Source organism: Myxine glutinosa, chromosome 10, assembly GCF_964187855.1.
Source record: "Myxine glutinosa chromosome 10, kmMyxGlut1.1, whole genome shotgun sequence".
Lineage (NCBI taxonomy): Eukaryota > Metazoa > Chordata > Myxini > Myxiniformes > Myxinidae > Myxine > Myxine glutinosa.
Genome location: NC_136270.1, coordinates 125,389,502 through 125,409,263, shown reverse-complemented (window position 1 = coordinate 125,409,263; position 19,762 = coordinate 125,389,502). Strand labels below are relative to the sequence as shown.

At 41.4% G+C, this 19,762-nt stretch overlaps 1 protein-coding gene across 1 annotated transcript in view; it reads left to right on the top strand.

Annotated features, from left to right (window-relative positions):
- LOC137433375 (contactin-associated protein-like 5) overlaps positions 1-19,762 on the top strand; it is a 229,552-nt gene that overhangs the window by 43,025 nt on the left and 166,765 nt on the right. Inside the window, exons 3-4 of the mRNA XM_078785231.1 lie at positions 3,690-3,878; positions 18,944-19,162. Of these exons, the coding sequence (XP_078641357.1) occupies positions 3,690-3,878; positions 18,944-19,162 (408 nt within the window). The remainder of the gene's footprint in view (positions 1-3,689; positions 3,879-18,943; positions 19,163-19,762) is intronic.

Genomic DNA, 19,762 nt, shown 5'->3' with positions numbered 1-19,762 from the left:
GTGATTGCTGTTTCTACAAGAGGGCCATGTAATGATGTGAGTACGTGCCTTGCTTTTTTTCATGAGTGTGTGCATGCAAGCATGTGGGTGCAAGATAGCATTCTTGCTGGTATGTGTGTGCAATCTCTTCTTCAAGCCTTGAACAGTGACCAGAGCACTGTTGGTCACTTGAGGTGAAAGTACTGTATTCTACAATCGGCAATGTGCAGCAAAAAACTTGAAAAAGCAACGCAAAATCGTTTTCGTTCCATGAATAATAGTTAATTTATTTTATAACCTTAACATTATCTTGAATGTCAATTTGTCATTTTAAGTTCAAAAACGGCCTCTGCCGTGATTAAAAAAAAAAGTCAATTACACCACTTGCGACTGTATCGCCATAGCTTACAAACATCGGTTGATAAGGACGGCTGACTTGTATGGTATTTTCAGAGCTGCGAGCATTTATAGATGCCACACAGCCAGACATAACACCAGTGAATGAAGGAGGCTTTATGTAATCCATAATACTATATGGATATTCCCAGTCTCTTTTTAAAATCTCAGAACTTCGATTATAAATTTTAATTACTCTGTGAGAGGCCATTTTGGAAAATCGCATCATAAAATCTCTCCAAGCTTCTGATTTGAAAACTATAGAACCTACAAAAGTGATGAACACAGCGAATAGTGGGTATGAATATTAGACATTCGATTATGTGAGTGAGGAAAGTGAAAAAAATAATCTTGAGCGCTTAATCATGCAGAAACCATGGCCTATTCCAAACCGTGGCATTTTTGAGCTGGCTGAAAATTAAGACCCCCTGCAAGGGATAGCACTAATGATAAAGCCAGATTTTGTTCTAATTTAATAACCCAGTTAATTATCTTCAAAAGGAGTGTTTTAATTTACCCAAACACCCGATTCTCATTCATGCACTCACTTGGTGTTCCCTTTAAATGCATGCAAAGTTTTGTGCTGCTAGGTTTAATGGTTTTGGAGTTTTGGAGAAGACACACTGACTGACTGACTGACTGGCACACACTCCTTTATTATCAAAGATGATTCTCATGACTGAAGCACAGCGATTTTTCATAAATAATTACAACCACCCTCGTTTTTTAGTCCTCACAGATTCATAACTAATCAGGGTAGAGAAGTAATTATGTATATGTCAAAATAACCCACTGGGAATGTCTGTCAAATTAAGTATCAAGGTCTTGTAATATATACGATATATACATTGCATTCAGAAAGTATTCAGACCCCTTCACTTTTTTCACATTTTGTTATGTTGCAGCCTTTTGCTGAAATCGTTAAAATTCATTTTTTCCCTCATCAATCCACACTCAATACCCCATAATGACAAAGAGAAAACAGGATTTTAGAAAGTTTTGCAAATTTATTAAAAAGAAAAAATTGAAATATCACATTGACATAAGTATTCAGACCCTGTGCTATGACACTTGAAATTTCGCTCAGGTGCCTCCCATTTCTGTTGATCATCTTTGAGATGTTTCTACACCTTGATTGGAGTCCACCTGTGGTAAATTCAATTGATTGGACATGATTTGGAAAGGCACACACCTGAGAAGGGCCTTGGTAAGAGAGGTGACCAAGAACCCGATGGTCACTCTGGCTGAGCTCCAGAGATCCTGTGTGGAGATGGGAGAAACTTCCAGAAGGACAACCATCACTGCAACACTCCACCGATCTGGGCTTTATGGCAGAGTGGCCAGACGGAAGCCTCTCCTCAGTGAAAGACACATGAAAGCCCGCTTGGGGTTTGCAAAAAAGCACCTAAAGGACTCTCAGACTGTGAGAAACAAGATTCTGTGGTTTGATGAAACCAAAATTGAACTCTTTGGCTTCTGTCGCAAAAGGGGACCTCATGCTGAAACCCATGATGTTGTTTCGTTCCCTGAACCTGCATGCTCTTAAGGACAAGAACAAACAAACTCTGCCCATGTTTTGGAGGTCCATCAGGAAAGCCTGGGCGATGGCAGCAACCTTCCTGGACTGGTTCCATAATTGTTTCATCCCTCAGGTGGAGAGGTATATGGTGGACAAAAACATTGGGTTCAAGGTTCTCTTGCTCCTGGACAACGTTCCTGGCCACCCTGTGAACCTTGACGTAGCTCACCCGAACATCGAGGTGATCTTCCTGCCGCACAACACCACCTCCCTCACCCAGCCACTCGACCAAGGTGTGATTTCAACATTTATAACATATTTCACCCGTCACACCTTTCGCCGCATTTTGGATGAAATTTAGTCTGACCCAGGGCTCACCGTCGGGCAGTGCTGGAAGGATTTCAACATTGCTTACTACATCGGCGCAATCGAGGAGTCACTGGATGAGGTGGGAGCCTCCACCATCAATGCGTGCTGGCACAACCTGTGGCCACAGGCAGTCAGAAACTTTACTGGCTTTCCCGATAACACTGAGGAGAGGCATGTGATTGTCGGGTTGGCACGGCAGTTGGGAGGGGAATGATTTGATGACATGCAGCCTGAGGAGTTGGAGAATCTCATTGCCTCACATGGTGACAACCTCACCGAGGAGGAGTTGGAGGACATTATAACTGTTTCTGAGGAGGAGGAGGCGGGCAGTGATGAGGAAGAGGTGCCAAGGTCTAACCTCACAGTCCAGTTCCCGGGTGAGTTGCCGCATGGCATGCGGAAGCTTGTCGACAAGTTGGAAGATGCTGACCCAGTCGTGGAGAGGTACCTTAAGTTCAAGAGGGGCTTGGATGATTTGCTTCTCCCCTTACAAAGAGCTGCATCGAAACCTGTGGCAATCTGCCAGGCAGCTCTCCATTACCCATTTCTTTCACCCTGCTTCCTCCACCTCAACACCACGAGCACCCTCCTCTCCTGCCGCCCTCTCAGTGTCCACACCAACACCTTCAACTGCTGCCTCTCCTGCCTCTCCCTCAGTGCACGACGTTGCAGGACTATCATTTGGGTTATCCTCAGAGTTCGAGGAATTGATGGGATTTTAATTCATCATCATCATCATCATCATCATCATCATTTGAAAGTTGCGTGTGTTTGTAAAATAAGAATTTTAAACAGAACATGATGGTGTTGTGTTTTTTTTTACTTTCACGGTACGGTATGGTTAAGCACTTTTAATAAACTGTGAGAGCATTTCTTCAATAAATTGGAAATCGTACCTGGTGTTTTCGGTTTTTTAAAATTTGTAAGCATTTTTAATGAAACTGTAATCATGTGCATTTGCGGTCGAAAACATTTTAAACTTTTAAAAATCTCCTCTGTGAATCCGGAACCGCCAGGAAACTATAACGTATCCCCCTTTTCCCCATTGAAACAATGACGCGGCGTACATTCACGGGATTTTCATCAACCTTCGCGCATTTCATTGACCTTCGCGGATTTTCATCGACCTTCGTGGATTTTCATCAACCTTCGCGCATTTCATTGACCTTCGCGGTTTGGTCCTCTTTATTCGCGAATGTTTGTGACTCGGGAACCTAACCCCCCTTTTTCCATTGAAATAATGCCCCGCTATTCGTGGGTTTTCCAGGAACGTATCCCCCGCGAATAGCTGGGCCCGACTGTATTTTTCAAACGTGTCCTCGGCTTGTTTCTTCGAGTTTCAGCTCATTTGTACATTGTTTGTACATCATGTGTATTGGAGATCAGAGACGGCATCACATGAACACAGGGGTTTTGTCTTGCACAGGGCACTTGTGGAATGCCGCATGGTTCACGGGTGAAGCCGCACACCTGCTGTTGCCACCGGTGTGGGGAGCCGACTCCAGGCGTGCAGGACCATCACTTGATATCCAGTTGGCTTTTCGCACCACCGGGCACTCAGGCCTGCTTCTTGAAACCCTGGGTGCTCGCGACTCTCTCCGGCTGCGTCTTGCATGTATGTACATCTGTCCTGGGTGGCCTCGCATGACCTGTTCACATTTCATATCCAGAGACAAACAGTGAAGAGTTGATCATATTTCAATTTTATCATTTGCCTAATGAACGCTGATCCGTGAGACACCTTTAAATTATTGCAATGACAGTCGTTATTAAAATGACAACCAAGAGTACAGCTCAAGTCGATCATACCTCCAGTGTGCTCTCAATCTTTTGTTTGACACCACATGAGTTTTAAACCTGACTATTATTATGGAAGCACAAGCAGGATGTACTTTTATTCACAATGGGCGTGATGTCATGACAAATTGGCACTTTCAAAAGCTCAAAAATGGAGATAAGGATTGTGGATACAGTATTGTATAAAGTATTACAACTGTATCAGCATTCTGTGGTGGCAGCATAGCTTAGCTGAAAACTGTGCTTTCATAAAGTGTTCACACCCCATGACTTTTTTTACATTGTGTTGTGTTACAGCATGAATTTAAAATGGATTAAACTAGAGATATTTTTTTTGTCACTGGTCTACACATGATACCCCGTAATGTCAAAGTGGAATTTGTTTTTTAGAATTTTTTTACAAAACAATTAAAATGAAAAGCTGAAAGAAATGTCTTGAGGTAATAAGTATTCAACCCCTTTGTTATGACACTCCAAAAAAAAAATTGTATACTTAATGGAGGCCCATATAAGAGCTAACACATATAACATGCAGTATAATAAAGGGAGCGGGAGACAAGAGGGGGAGAGAGAGGGAAGCATAACAACAGTCGGGAACAGGGGCTCCAGATGTGAAATTTGAGCACAGGTGCATCCAATTTCCTTTGATTATACTTGAGATGTCTCCACAATTTGATTGGAGTCCACCTGTGGCCAATTCAATTGATTGAACATGATTTAGAAAGAAACACACCTTTCTATATAAGGTCCTACAGTGGACAGTGCATGTCAGAGCAGAACCTCTACCATGAAGTCCAAGGAACTGCCCATAGAACTCCGAGATAGAATTGTGAGGAGGCATAAATCCGGGGAAGGGAAAACAATTTATAGAGTGTTGAAAATTCCCAATAACAAATCTAGGCTTTATGGGGGAGTGGCCAGACGAAAGCCATTCCTGAGGGAAAAGGCCCATGACAGCATGCCTGGAGTTTGCAAAAAGGCATGTGAAACACTCTGAGAGCATGAGACAAATATTCTTTGGTCTGATGAATGAATTAAAAGCGCTACATCTGGCGGAGACCGAGAACAGCTCAACAACGATCTAACACCATCCCTAACGTGAAGCATGTTGGTGGTGGCATCATGCTATGGGGATGCTTTTCAGCAGCAGGGACTGGGAGACTTGTAAGGATATAGGGAACAATGAATGGAGCCAAATAATGGTAAATCCTTAAGGAGAACCTGCTTCAGAGTGCAAAAGAGTTTCGACTATGGCAAAGTTTTACAATCCAACAGGACAATGACCCCAAGCATACAGGCAAAGCAATGCTGGAATGGCTTCAGAACAAGAACATGAAAGTCCTTGAGTGGCCCAGCCAAACGCCAGACTTGAATCCCATTGAGAATCTGTGGAAAGACGTGAAGATTGCTCTTCACCGACGCTCCCATTCAACTTGACAGAGCTTGAGCAAATCTGCTAGGAAGAATAGGAGAAACTCCCCAAATCCAGATGCGCAAAGCTGGTAAAGACATACCCAAGAAGACTCAAAGCTGTAATCACTGCCAAAGGCACTTCTATGAAGTATTGACTCAGGGGGTTGAATACTTATGTAAACTAGAATGGCACTCGGTAGAGAGCATACCTCCACCAGGCTGAACAGTTTTTGTTTTGTATCGAAGTCCCTGCGCATCGTAAGAGGCGACTAAGGGTTGGCGTCAGGAAGGGCATCCGGCCGTAAAAACATTGCCTCAAACAGGGAACCATGATTGTCATGGGGCCCGCAAGGCTAACCCCCGCTCTAGCGGGGAAAATGGCCTTAAAACGATCATTCATTCATTCATGAAAGTGGTAAGCCGGATTTGGATTCGAACCTGAACCAAAATCGAATCGGATTGTTCTTGTCACCTAACCAACTTGTCCACCAAGTTTAGTCATAACTCGTCCAGACCTTTTTAAATATTGTGCTATATATCGCTTTTCGCCCGATCTCTCAATGGGGACGAATCACTTAAAAAATAAACAATTCTCGTATCCGAATCCATATTCAGATCTTCTCCAAAATGAAATCGATTTCTCCTTGTCACACACCCAACCGGTCCACCAAGTCATCCAAATCCATCCATAACTTTTTGATATATCCTGCTCCATATCGTTTTTGGCGCTATCCCCCAATGGTGAAGAATCACTTCAAAAATTCTAGTAGCCAATCCGGATCTTGACCAAAATCCAATCATTTCGTCCTTGTCAAATACGCTACATCTCTGCCACATTTCGTCTGAATCCGTCCACAACTTTTTGAGATATGTTGTTCACAAACAGACAGACAAACAGACAGACAGGGATGAAAACATAACCTCCATCTACCTTCGGTGGTGGAGGTAATTACATATTTCTGTATTTCATTTTCAATAAATTTGCAAAAATTCCTAAAAACATGGTTTCACTTTGTCATTGTGGGTTCTTTTGTGTCGATCGGCGACAAAAAATATTCAGTTTAATCCATTTTTAATTAAGGCTGTAACAGAAAAATGTGAAAAAGTCAAGGGGTGTGAATACTTTCTGAAGACACTGTACATTTGCATTGAGCTATCTAGCCTGGGTTTGAATGTGACCTCGCTATAAACCTCATCTGTGTTAGGCATGCAGGGTGATGCATCAATGTGTGTGTCATCCCTTGGTGGATGGACATTAAACCGGGTGTCTTGTCTGCCGGAATTAGACGGTGGATGTTAAAGATCCCACGGTGTCCTTCATGAAGGAAAGGCGAGCTATCTTTAATACAAGATTCAATGAGGTTGTATTAGCTCAGGGGTGACATGGCTGGTATATGCTGTATGATTAAGCCTTTCAAATGTTTTCAACAAAAACCTTGATGGAGAAAATAAGATTACCACTTTAAATTAACTTTTTGTTTTTATATCTACTTTCTAGTTTGGTACTATTGTAACTTTGAGTATCTACAAAGTACGTGCTTATTAGTGGTAGTTGAGGAATGTTTTTATTTATTTTAATGTCGTTTACCGTACAAAATGTCTCTCAAAGTAGGTTATGTGCAAGTCATGTGTGGCTTTTTGTGGAATAGCCACCACAAATAAAAGGCTAAGAGCAAAGGAAAAGGTCATGGACAGAGATCGGATAGGACAGCTTGATGACAGCAGGAAGGTTTTTGAAAGACAGGGGCTAGGTGCAAAGTGAAATGGAGTTTTGGAGCTTGTGAGTTGATGAAAGAGATCAAAGCTATATCTCATTGGCTTTTCAAATCTCTTAGATAGGCAGTAGCTTTAGATAATGAGGATATTATTGGTTTCCTGTCAGGTATTGCAAGGATTACCTGTATTACTCATTTTGTCTTCCAAAGTGCCTTTGGTGTTTACATTGCATTCAGAAAGTATTCAGACCCCTTCACTTTTTTCACATTTTGTTATGTTGCAGCCTTATGCTGAAATCGTTTAAATTCATTTTTTCCCTCATCGATCCACACTCAATACCCCATAATGACAAAGAGAAAACAGGATTTTAGAAAGTTTTGCAAATTTATTAAGAAGAAAAAACTGAAATATCACATTGACATAAGTATTCATACCCTTTCCAAATCATGTCCAATCAATTGAATTTGCCACAGGTGGACTCCAATCAAGGTGTAGAAACATCTCAAAGATGATCAAGAGAAATGGGAGGCACCCGAGCTAAATTTCAAGTGTCATAGCAAAGGGTATGAATACTTATGTCAATGTGATATTTCAGTTTTTTCTTTTCAATAAATTTGCAAAACTTTCTAAACTCCTGTTTTCTCTTTGTCATTATGGGGTATTGAGTGTGGATTGATGAGGGAAAAAATGAATTTAAACGATTTCAGCATAAGGCTGCAACATAACAAAATGTGAAAAAAGTGAAGGGGTCTGAATACTTTCTGAATGTACTGTATATATTAGTCTCTCATGAACAGGTTGAACCCCTGGCAGTAATACCAAAGCCCGTACATACCCCGTACATAATACCAATGTTTGGAAGTTCAAACCTCCACCACCGACAAGACCTCAATCCCACAAAATTGTCATGTCCGACGCTCCGTTAACATGGGCTGACTGCGCCGGGATCCTTTGTCCCAGAAAACGGCCGATCGGTTTCTAACCCACAACTGCTTTCAGTTATTCATTAATCTTGACCGTTTCCGAAAGTCGCCCAAATTAGCCAAAATTTACGGCACACGCATGGGAAGCAGATGGATTGAACACATTTTGTTTACCTTTTTAGGGGTTGATATATGAAGAACATGGGGGGGAAATGTGGACAAGACGAGTAGTTCGGAACTGTCCAAACGAATCGGCAGACGTCGAAAAAGAGAAGGGAACACGCAAACTGAAATACAATGATGAATAATAAGTAAAACCTAAGCCACACGAGGCGCCACAGCTCACACTTATACGAGCATTAAAATTGCAGACGAGGACTTTCCTTTGGCACGATGGGCAGAGTGGCAGGCGATGATGCAGCCCGTTATGGATGCCAACGACGAACTAAGCCAAAGGCGAAGTAAGTCGGTGACGAAGTATTGATTAAGTTGAGAGTCACTGATCTCCACATAATAATACCCCATTAATGTTAAAAGTGGAATTTGTGTTTAAGAAATTTTTACAAATTAATTAAAAATTAAAATCTGAAATGCCTTGAGTCAATAAGTATTCAACCCCTTTGCTATGACACTCTAAAGTAGGCATCAAGTTACCTACTTGTTCTAAATGGTAGGTAGGATTTCTAGAAGTTCATTTTTATCCACAACACCCAGATTAAGCATATTTTGTTGAGATAATGTAGCTCAGAAGGTGAACATGAGTGGGGGTGAAAACATTGCACTTGGTGGGACAAGATAGGGTAAAACTGTGATTCTGGGTGTGTGAGAAGAAAGAGTTTGACCATTACTGACCAATGAAAGAGCACGATGCAATTTCAGGAGGTTCAGCAATCTACGAGTATGTTATGGCGATACAGTTAGGCAATCTTGTACTTGAGGCTATTTTACAGTCTAAAAAGGGTCACATACATGAAGCGCAAGTCTTCTTGTAACATTTATTTTCCACCTGCACTCGTCATTGTTGGAAGAGTGAACTGCAATTTTGGGTCATTTCTTTTCAAATTCAGACATCTGCAAATTCTGCAACCTCAGCTCCTTGACTGGGAATACTGATTGCAAACCACTCGTGATCAGGTGCAACGAGCTTTAAATTAACTTCAGCTCGGTCACTTCATTTCCTCTCTGCCTTTCTCAAGTGCCTTTCTCTGTGGCAGCCATACCAATCTTTACACACTTTATTTATTTCCTCGTACTATCTTTCAAACATGCCCTCACACTCACCAACCAATAATATAAGAAGACGTCATGCAGAGCACGATACTTGCAAAATCCACCCTGCTGCCCCCCAACCCCACCCCCCCCAACCCCCAAAAAAGGATGCCATTCATCCATCAAATTGTCCATTTCATCCAAATTAAAATTGACGATCTCGATCAAAGCTCGGGTTAATAGGATGAAAAGTGACGATTTTTCAAATGATAATTATTGATGATTTTAGAAGTTTCACCTTGAGTTCACCTTTGACTTTTTGACCTCAAAAATAGTTGGTTTCCCTATTCAGTGAGGCGCTATGCAAATGCTGTTAAAATTTCAAGTCAATTGGATAAAAGTTGATGGTTTTTCAGATAAAAATTGATGATTTTGGAGGTTCGACCTTGAGTTGACCTTTGACCTTTTAACCTCAAAAATAGTTGGTTTCCCTATTTAGTGACACAATGTGCAAACGCTGTTCTATTATCAAGTCGATCGGATGAAAATTTGCGGTTTTTCAGCTGAGAATTTATGATTTTGGAAGTTTGACTTTAAGTTGAACTTTGACCTTTTGACCTCAAAAATAGTTGGTTCCCATATTTAGTGACGATATGCAAATGCTGTTCTATTTTCAAGTCAATTGGATGAAAATTGATGGTTTTTCAGATAGAAATTGATGATTTTGGAAGTTTGACCTTTGACCTTTTGACCTAAAAAAGTTCGTTTCCCAATTCAGTGAGGCACTATGCAAATGCTGTTCAATTTTCAAGTCAATTGGATGAAAATTAACGATTTGTCAGATCAAAATTTATGAATTTGGAAGTTTGACCTTGAGTTGACCTTTGACCTTTTGACCTCAGAAATAGTTGGTTTTCCAATTTAGTGACAATATACAAATGCTGTTAAATTTTCAAGTCAATCGGATTTAAAATGGCTTTTAGAAATTCGACCTGCAGGTGACCTTTGACCTTTGACCTCTAAATCAATATGCTTCTCAATTGTGACGACCTATACAACTTGGTGAAGTTTCGTGACGATCGGTATAGAATTTTGACCTGTAAACCGGTGACAAACAAACAGACAGAATAACAAACGCAACCGAGCAATATACTTGAAAAATCTTCGATTTTGCAAGTAATAATACACTAGCCAGGTGCCCGTGCAAAGCACGGCACAGGTGGGAGGCCAAAAGTAAACAAACAATGCGGAAATAGTGAATGCTAAATAAATGATGAACCAATAAATTACGCATTCCTGTGCCACCTTCACTCAAACGTCAGGCATTGACAGCCGGTTGGTGAATGACGTGGACAAAAATGGGCGAATGCCAAACCGTGAACCAATAAATTCCACATACCTGTGCCACCTTCAGTCGGCAAACCTCGTCCAATTTCTATCAACCCCCAGATATTTCGGTCATTGGTGCAGCATGAAACCTTTTCGGTTTGTATTACTACAACCACCAAGGATGCATCGACCCGGCATATTTGTAGAAATTCGAACATTATTCATCGTTTGAGTTAAATCGTTCATTGATGTAACCGGTAAACAATGCGGAAGTGGCGCTCAGCTTCATGGCGTGACATCAGGATAATCGTGAAGAAGAAGAAGAAGATTTCGACTTATAATTGCTAAATTACCCACTTTATAAATCGCAAATCGGAAAAAGACACATTATATCTATTTTATCAAGGCATAGGGTAGCACTGAGGTGGTGTGAGCATTTGGGTTGCCCTTTAAGGGTTTGGTTAAACCGCTCAACACCCTCTTCCAACCCACTCACTTACGGCAACGCAAAGCATCCACACCAACACATCATCAAATCAAATAAACGCACATAATGACCAAACATAACACGCTGTTCCCGATGTGTAGGGGTATTACAAGACCAAATTAGGTACACTGATTATGTGACAAGTAACGTATCTGTAATTCTGGAGGAACTAACCTGTACAGAATTCTGGAGGAATTAACCTGTACAGAATTCTGGAGGGAATTAACCTGTACAGAATTCTGGAGGGAATTGACCTGTACAGAATTCTGGAGGGAATTAACCTGTACAGAATTCTGGAGGGAATTGACCTGTACAGAATTCTGGAGGGAATTAACCTGTACAGAATTCTGGAGGGAATTGACCTGTACAGAATTCTGGAGGGAATTAACCTGTACAGAATTCTGGAGGGAATTGACCTGTACAGAATTCTGGAGGGAATTAACCTGTACAGAATTCTGGAGGGAATTGACCTGTACAGAATTCTGGAGGGAATTAACCTGTACAGAATTCTGGAGGAATTAACCTGCACAGAATTCTGGAGGAATTTAACCTGTACAGAATTCTGGAGGAATTTAACCTGTACAGAATTCTGGAGGAATTTAACCTGTACAGAATTCTGGAGGAATTTAACCTGTACAGAATTCTGGAGGAATTAACCTGTACAGAATTCTGGAGGAATTAACCTGTACAGAATTCTCGAGGAATTAACCTGCACAGAATTCTGGAGGAATTAACCTGTACAGAATTCTGGAGGAATTAACCTGTACAGAATTCTGGAGGAATTTAACCTGTACAGAATTCTGGAGGAATTAACCTGTACAGAATTCTGGAGGAATTTAACCTGTACAGAATTCTGGAGAGATTAACCTGTACAGAATTCTGGAGGAATTAACCTGTACAGAATTCTGGAGGAGTTTAACCTGTACAGAATTCTGGAGAGATTAACCTGTACAGAATTCTCGAGGAATTAACCTGTACAGAATTCTGGAGAGATTAACCTGTACAGAATTCTGGAGGAATTAACCTGTACAGAATTCTGGAGGGAATTAACCTGTACAGAATTCTGGAGGGAATTAACCTGTACAGAATTCTGGAGGGAATTGACCTGTACAGAATTCTGGAGGAATTAACCTGTACAGAATTCTGGAGGAGTTTAACCTGTACAGAATTCTGGAGGAATTTAACCTGTACAGAATTCTGGAGGAATTGACCTGTACAGAATTCTGGAGGAATTAACCTGTACAGAATTCTGGAGGAATTAACCTGTACAGAATTCTGGAGGAATTTAACCTGTACAGAATTCTGGAGAGATTAACCTGTACAGAATTCTGGAGGAATTAACCTGTACAGAATTCTGGAGAGATTAACCTGTACAGAATTCTGGAGGAATTGACCTGTACAGAATTCTGGAGAGATTAACCTGTACAGAATTCTGGAGGAATTAACCTGTACAGAATTCTGGAGAGATTAACCTGTACAGAATTCTGGAGAGATTAACCTGTACAGAATTCTGGAGGAATTGACCTGTACAGAATTCTGGAGAGATTAACCTGTACAGAATTCTGGAGAGATTAACCTGTACAGAATTCTGGAGAGATTAACCTGTACAGAATTCTGGAGAGATTAACCTGTACAGAATTCTGTGGGGAGAAAATGTTCCTCTTCTTCATCATTAAAGTAGATGTTTTCATGAAATCATTTTCTTTAAATGCTCCATCGAATCCTTTATTGATGTTAATAAGATTGTAATTCTTCTTCACTAATACTGGTATCTCTGCTTTTCATATGCTTGGCATTGAGTTTCTTCATCAACATCAAAACCGAATGATAAAATCTTAATTCAAACCACAGACCACCTTAGACTTTGTTTTTTTTTTAATGCAATGAACAAACATTGGTACATCATGGGTGATGAAGGTGGTGGGCAAGTTTCATCGAAATTGTGTGTGTGGTTCTGAAGAAGAGAGCAAATATCTATTTTGGGGGGCATACCCCCCCCCCCAAACTCCCCCCTAAACCCCTTCAATGAACTATGAAACCCCCACAAAATGAACCAAAACGTTGAAATGGGGTATAACAAGCAAATGTTTTCATGTTTGTTCATAAGTATGTGTTGGATGAAATTTCATGAGGTTCCACCTTGCTATTTTTGGGCAATTTTTTCTCAACGTAGAAAAACAAAATGGCCACCAACGCCAAAATGAAATCCTAAATTCCCGATAACTTTGTTAATACTGGGCCAATTGAATGATATAAGGATGTTTTTATATGTTTTCTGGCATAGCAAATGCATTGGAAACAACAATTTTGATTTTCAAGGAGGTCTGATTGTATCATTTTGAAGAAAATATGTAAATTAATTATTTATTTCGTGCATATAAGTACATTCAAATGTTTATAAAGCTACCATTCCACTGAATGATTGTTATATTCAATAAGTCCACTTGAATCTTCAATTTACACCAGTTGTATTTCATCAACATCTCCACCATCTTCACTTCCATCATCACTGTCGTCGTCGTCTTGTTTGTCACGACTCGTGTTGGGATTTTGACATGTCTTGTGCCATGCACTTACAGTATGATGTACCAGACACACCACTTATTTTACAGCTGCAAGAATTTCGAGAGCAACCCTTGTCAGAAACACATCCAAATGCAACAACTTTGAGAAGTTCCATCGGTGCCATTTCTGATACACCCATAATTGGTGTTTGTGTGCCATAAACAATTCACCATCCTTATTTTACTATATCAAGGTCAGGTGGTTCTTGCTCCTTGGCAGACTTCCACAAACAGCATTGGATGTTGTGCTGTTGTGCTGCTGCTGTTTCGGTTGGTGGCACCATCTTAATGTTTGGGCTGTCCTTTGTCTAAATATTTGGTTTTTGGCCAATAAGTTTCACTTTTGATGAGCTACCATTGTCACGCAACGTGATCAATTGTTTTTTGTTACTCGTGTTTTTCATGATTGCATCTCTTGGAGGTAATTCCATGTCCAATGTCGGGCAGTAGTCCGGGAAGACTTTTCCACCTGTACGGCTGTTGTGTTCATTTGTCTTTGGCGATTGTCAACATGTGATTCTACTGGTCAAATACAACATATGATTGGTTCTACATATGGATCTTCTACTGCCCTCATGATGTTGTCAGACAAATGCTGCAATATACCCCATTTTGGCCATGAAACATTGCATATCATTTCATTTCCTTCATGTATCGTCACTTCTGGTTGATAGCTGCTGGGATCAACTATGCCAATCTTATGCAGCAATGGTGCCTTCGATTACTTCCAAAGCTGCCCAAAGTCATCAAACAAAGATGAAGGCACAGGTGCCATTTCATACTTAAATACTGTTGACAATTATATTTCTCTTTTCTGTGACAGGAATAGCTGTTAGGGTGCCGGCTTGGGATCCTAGGATCCTGGGTTCAAATCCCGGTCAATCACTGAATTGATGCCAGGGGGGTCGACTCAGCCTGTCATCCTTCCGGGGTCGGCAAATTGAGTACCAGTTCACTGGTAATTCCCTGTGTGTCGCAAAAGGCGATTACCAGGGTTGGCGGCAGGAAGGGCATCCGGCCATAAAACATTGCTTCAAAAATGGGGACCCAGGATCCTAGGATCCTAAGCCGGCACCCTAGCCGCTAGCCCAACACCAGGGCATATATATGTATATAAAGTCTGAAAATAATTTGCTTTTTGTGTGTCCTTTGTGGTAATAGAAAAAAGCCGATTACTTACTTCTGACGTCATATCCAGCCACTTACAGTACATTTTATTAATCGAGAACACAAAATAAATCCCTAAAGTTTGTATCCTCACGCTGTACTACACCGTTACTCAGTAATAATTGTTCAATCTGTGCCAAAATTCTTCCAAACTTTGTCTTCAATTTCCCAAATTGTTCTGCAATGATATTTTGAAATGATGATGTCATTTTGTTCTGTTTCATCTCTCCTTGTTACAAGTGGACCACAGTACATTAGTGGAACCAAGTTAAATTTTGGTGAAATTAACTAAAATTACATGGATTTTAAAAAGGGAAAATGAAATGAAATTAACACTTACATTGGTAAATTTAATTAGATTAAAGGAACCTTGGTCACCCAGACAAAGATTCATTGAACCATGTATTTATTTTGTTGAGTGATTCCCATGTTTGTGTCCAGACAGTGTATGTAGTCTTGCCAAGCAATGCTGTGGCTGCTCCTTGTTTCACCAAGAAGTCGTCTTGGTGTTTCTGTCAATGGATATTCAATGAATTCGTCTTGTACCCAATCTGAGTCACAACTATGATTAACTACCTTGCAACATTAGGACTCTTTATGCTGTACTAGCAGGAGTACCCGGCGTTGCCGGGCGGGGGTAGAGCGGTGGGGTGGGGTGGGGGAGGAGGCAGGAGAGGGAGGGATGAGGACGGGAGTGGGGGGAGTAGAAGGGGGTTCATCACCTTTTCGTTGAATATATGCTGGTGAATGTGTCGTTCATCATGTTGTCTGAGTTAAGTGTGATGCCGAACAGGGAGAAGACGCCTTACTACCAACTTCGTACTCTTCCGGAATTGTTTGATTTATTTTTATTCAAATGTCTGGTGATTGTTTTGTATTTATTTGTGTGAATGTGTACTTGTATATAATTGTCATTCATTTAAAAAGGCTTCGGCATGATCAAGCGATTTTTATTTTTTATTTTTTTTTAAATGCCTAAAACACCCCCAGGCACTTACTGATGAACCTCTGAAAGTTTGACGAAGATCCGTTCAGCCATCTCTGAGAAAAATGGCACAGATCAACATCTCTCTTTCATAGCAGACTAGCAGAAGTACACGGCGTTGGCGGGGAGTGGGGGAGGGGGAAAGGGGGAGGGAGGGAAGGGGGCGAGAGAGGGGAAAACGGGGGAAGGGGAGGGGGGAGACAGGAGAGGAAGGGGGTTCATATATATGCTGATGGGTGAATGTGGCGTTCAGCACATTTCTGAGTTAAGTTTGATGCCGATCAGGAAGAAGAAGAAGCGTACTACCAACTTTGTACACTTCCAGAATTGTTTGATTTATTTGTATTCAAATGTCTGGTGATTGTTTTACATTTATTTATGTGAATGTGTACTTGTATATAACTGTCATTGATTTTAAAAAGCCTAGGCACTATCAAGCGAATTTTTTTTTTTGTTTTGTTTTGGCTAAAACACTCCCAGTCACTCACTGATGAACCTCTGAAAGTTTGACGAAAATCCATTAAGCCATCTCTGAGAAAAATGGCGACCGACAAATCGACAGACACACACACACACACACACACACACAGACCAACAGCTCTCATATATACACTACCAGTCAAAAGTTTTAGAACACCTTAATTTTTCCAGTTTTTATTGAAATTTACGCAATTTAATGTCTCAATAAAACCACCTTTAGAGGCCATTTTTCCCCGCAAAGCGGGGGTTGGCCTTTTTCGGGAGCCGTGGTTGTTGTTGTTTTTTGGTCCCCTTTTTGAAGCAATGTTTTATGGCCGGATGCCCTTCCTGACGCCAACCCTTTTTGCCGCCGTTAATGACAAACGGGGAATTACCAGTGAACTGGTACTCAATTAGCCGACCTCGGAAGGATGACAGGCTGAGTCAACCCCCCTGGCGTTAATTCAGCGATCGACCGGGATTCGAACCCAGGATCCTAGGATCCTAAGCCGGCACCCTAGCCGCTAGCCCAACACCAGGGTTTCAATCTCAATCAGGGTCTCAATGTACTTTGAAATTAAGCATAGAACAAATAAACAATTGGAGATAAAAAAGAAATCATAGAATCATTTTGTTTAACAAAATTTAATTTAAATTTTTGACTCAGCAAAGTAACCACCTGTTGCAGATATAACCGCCGAACACACTCGTGACATTCTTTCTACAATGGAAATCAAATATTGTTCGGGAAGTTCTTCCCAACACTGTTGCAGAAGTTCCCACAAATGTGTTGCGCTTGTAGGTTGCTTTGCTTTCACCCTTCTGTCCAGTTCATCCCAAACCAGCTCGATGGGGTTTAAATCTGGAGACTGTGCTGGCCATTCCATGATTTGAAGCCTACCTTCTTGTTCTTTTCCTCGAAGGTAGTTTTGGCATAGCCTGGAGGTGTGTTTAGGGTCATTATCTTGCTGTAGGATGAACCCCTGACCAACTAGGCGAATACCAGAGGGTATTGCATGGCGCTGCAAAATGCTGTGGTAGCCCTTTTGGTTCAGGGTGCCAGTTACTCTGTGCAAGTCGCCGACTCTGGATCCAGCAAAAGAGCCCCAGACCATCACGCTTCCTCCTCCATGTTTGACAGTTGGTGTCACACACTGAGGAACCATACTTTCGCCTACTCGACGGCGTACAAAAACCCTGCGTGATGAACCAAAGATTTCAAATTTTGATTCATCGGTCCATAAGACCTTCTTCCAGTCTTCATTAGTCCACTGGCAGTGCTTCATGGCCCAGGAAAGCCTCTTTTTCTTATTTTGCCATCTTAGCAATGGCTTTCTTACTGCTACTCGACCTGTCAAACCTGCAGCTCGATGTCTTCTCTTCCCAGTTGAAACTGAGACTTGCTTACTTCGACCAGTGTTAAGCTGTGCTTGAAGCTGTTGTCCTGTGAGCCGCCTATCACGCAAGCTGTTGACTCTCAGAAACTTGTCTTCTGATTCTGTTGTGGCTTTGGGTCTGCCAGACCTCTTCCTGTCAGAGTTTCCTCCAGTTTCCAATATACTACTTCCTGCAGTGCAATATTGTCCAAATAATGCTTCAGAGGGTGTAATAACAGTCTGTTCCAACACTGCTTCTATACAGACAGGGGGTTTGTAATCAAGTAATCAGCAGAGGTTGGGACACCTGTAGGAATTGTTTGCATCAACTTTCAAGGCTTAATTTACTTACATTGCTGCAGAACAGGTGTAAGTTGTTCACCCATTACTTGTTCCCTGAAGAAGGCCTTTTTTACAATATAACTGTGCAATTTACATTATTTCCCCGTTTTTGCTAACCTAAACTCTTCTTTTTTTACCTCGAGCAGTTTACTGCTTACCTTTGTACCATTTCAGGTTATTCACTGGACATTAAACTGCGTAGATTTCAATAAAAACTGGAAAAATTGAGGTGTTCTAAAACTTTTGACCGTTAGTGTAGTACATTACTGCTGCTAAATTAACCTCGAACCAGAAATTATATCAGACTCAAGACCTGACTGAGTTTAGACCCGCCATTTAGCCAAAGATCCACCATGACTGCTACTTGTCTTGTGGCCCCAATTGCTGCCACCTCTTTGTGGGGGTCGGCTCGGGAAAGTTTGTGGCGCAAGTCTATCGTTTCAGGTGCCTTCATTGATGGGTGTTAGTGAAGGTGACTTGGGTGTTGGTGCAAGTCGATCATTTGAGGAAAGGTGATTGGACAATCCATTTTAATTTGTTCACGGTTCCGGCAACAACTCTCCTACTCTTCGTGAAAGACACCGCCATGAGAACCTTAACGTCCACCAACTAAAGTTGCTAGAGAGGACAACGAGTTTGACGTCCATCTGAGACACGTGATTAAACACTCGGTCCACAAAGCACCTGTCTGACAGTTTATCGTCCCGTCAGGAATCCAATACAGGTAAGTGTGCTACCTCTGTACCATCGCATCGGACTGACCTTGTAAGTTGCAACCCTTTTAAGGTTAGTTTCAAAAATCCTAAAAATACATGCATGATTCCCAGCTCCACCATCACATCACCTTACCTGCTTGTAGGAACTATCTGAGCAAATCTATGAATCACTCTTAATCCTTACCTTTGACCCCCAGCACCCTTGGATGTCGTTCTGTCACTCGTTGCCGGAGGACGTCAGCTGGAGGTTCACGTACGAACCCCAAGACCCATCAACGATGGCACATGGCATTGGGTCCAAGCTGAGCGTGGACCTCTTGAGGCCTGGCTTCAAGTTGACGAACTCCCTCAGACCTCAAGACGAGCGCCTCCGCACGCACGTGCTCCCTTGCGCCTCACGAGCCCTCTCTACGTAGGTAGGTGTCATCCTGGTGTTATTCGTATTTCTTTCAAAGAGAACTGTCACGGGTTTAGATGAGTGAGGCAGTTCTATACTTGTAAGAAAAAAAAACATTTTATATAAATGAAAAAGCATGTGGGGATGGAATGCTCCAAAAACAACCAAACTAGGTAGGAATGACACCACACTCCTTTTACGGATTGCCATCATGACATATTTTTGATATTTTTGTCATTGGTGGCGATAGTAAGAATTGAATGAAGATGTCTATGTTAGAGGTAGTTGCAGATTTTTATAGTGTGGGTTGGTGTAATTGTGCATTTTATTTGCAGTGGGATTGAGATGGGAAAATGTCAAAAGATGTCGTGATGGCAATCCTTAAAAGGATTGTGGTGTTGGTTGTATTATGGTGTCATTCCTTCCTTGTCATTCTTTCCTTTTCATCATTCCTTCCTGCCTTGGTTGGATGTTTTTTGGGGATTCCATCCCCACATGGTTCTTTATAAAAAGTTTTTTCTGACTTGTTTAACTCTATTTTTCCTGAACTGCATGCCAATGACATCATCATATAGTAAATTATTTTGAGGGGTGTCTACATGGGGAACTCCCTGACCCC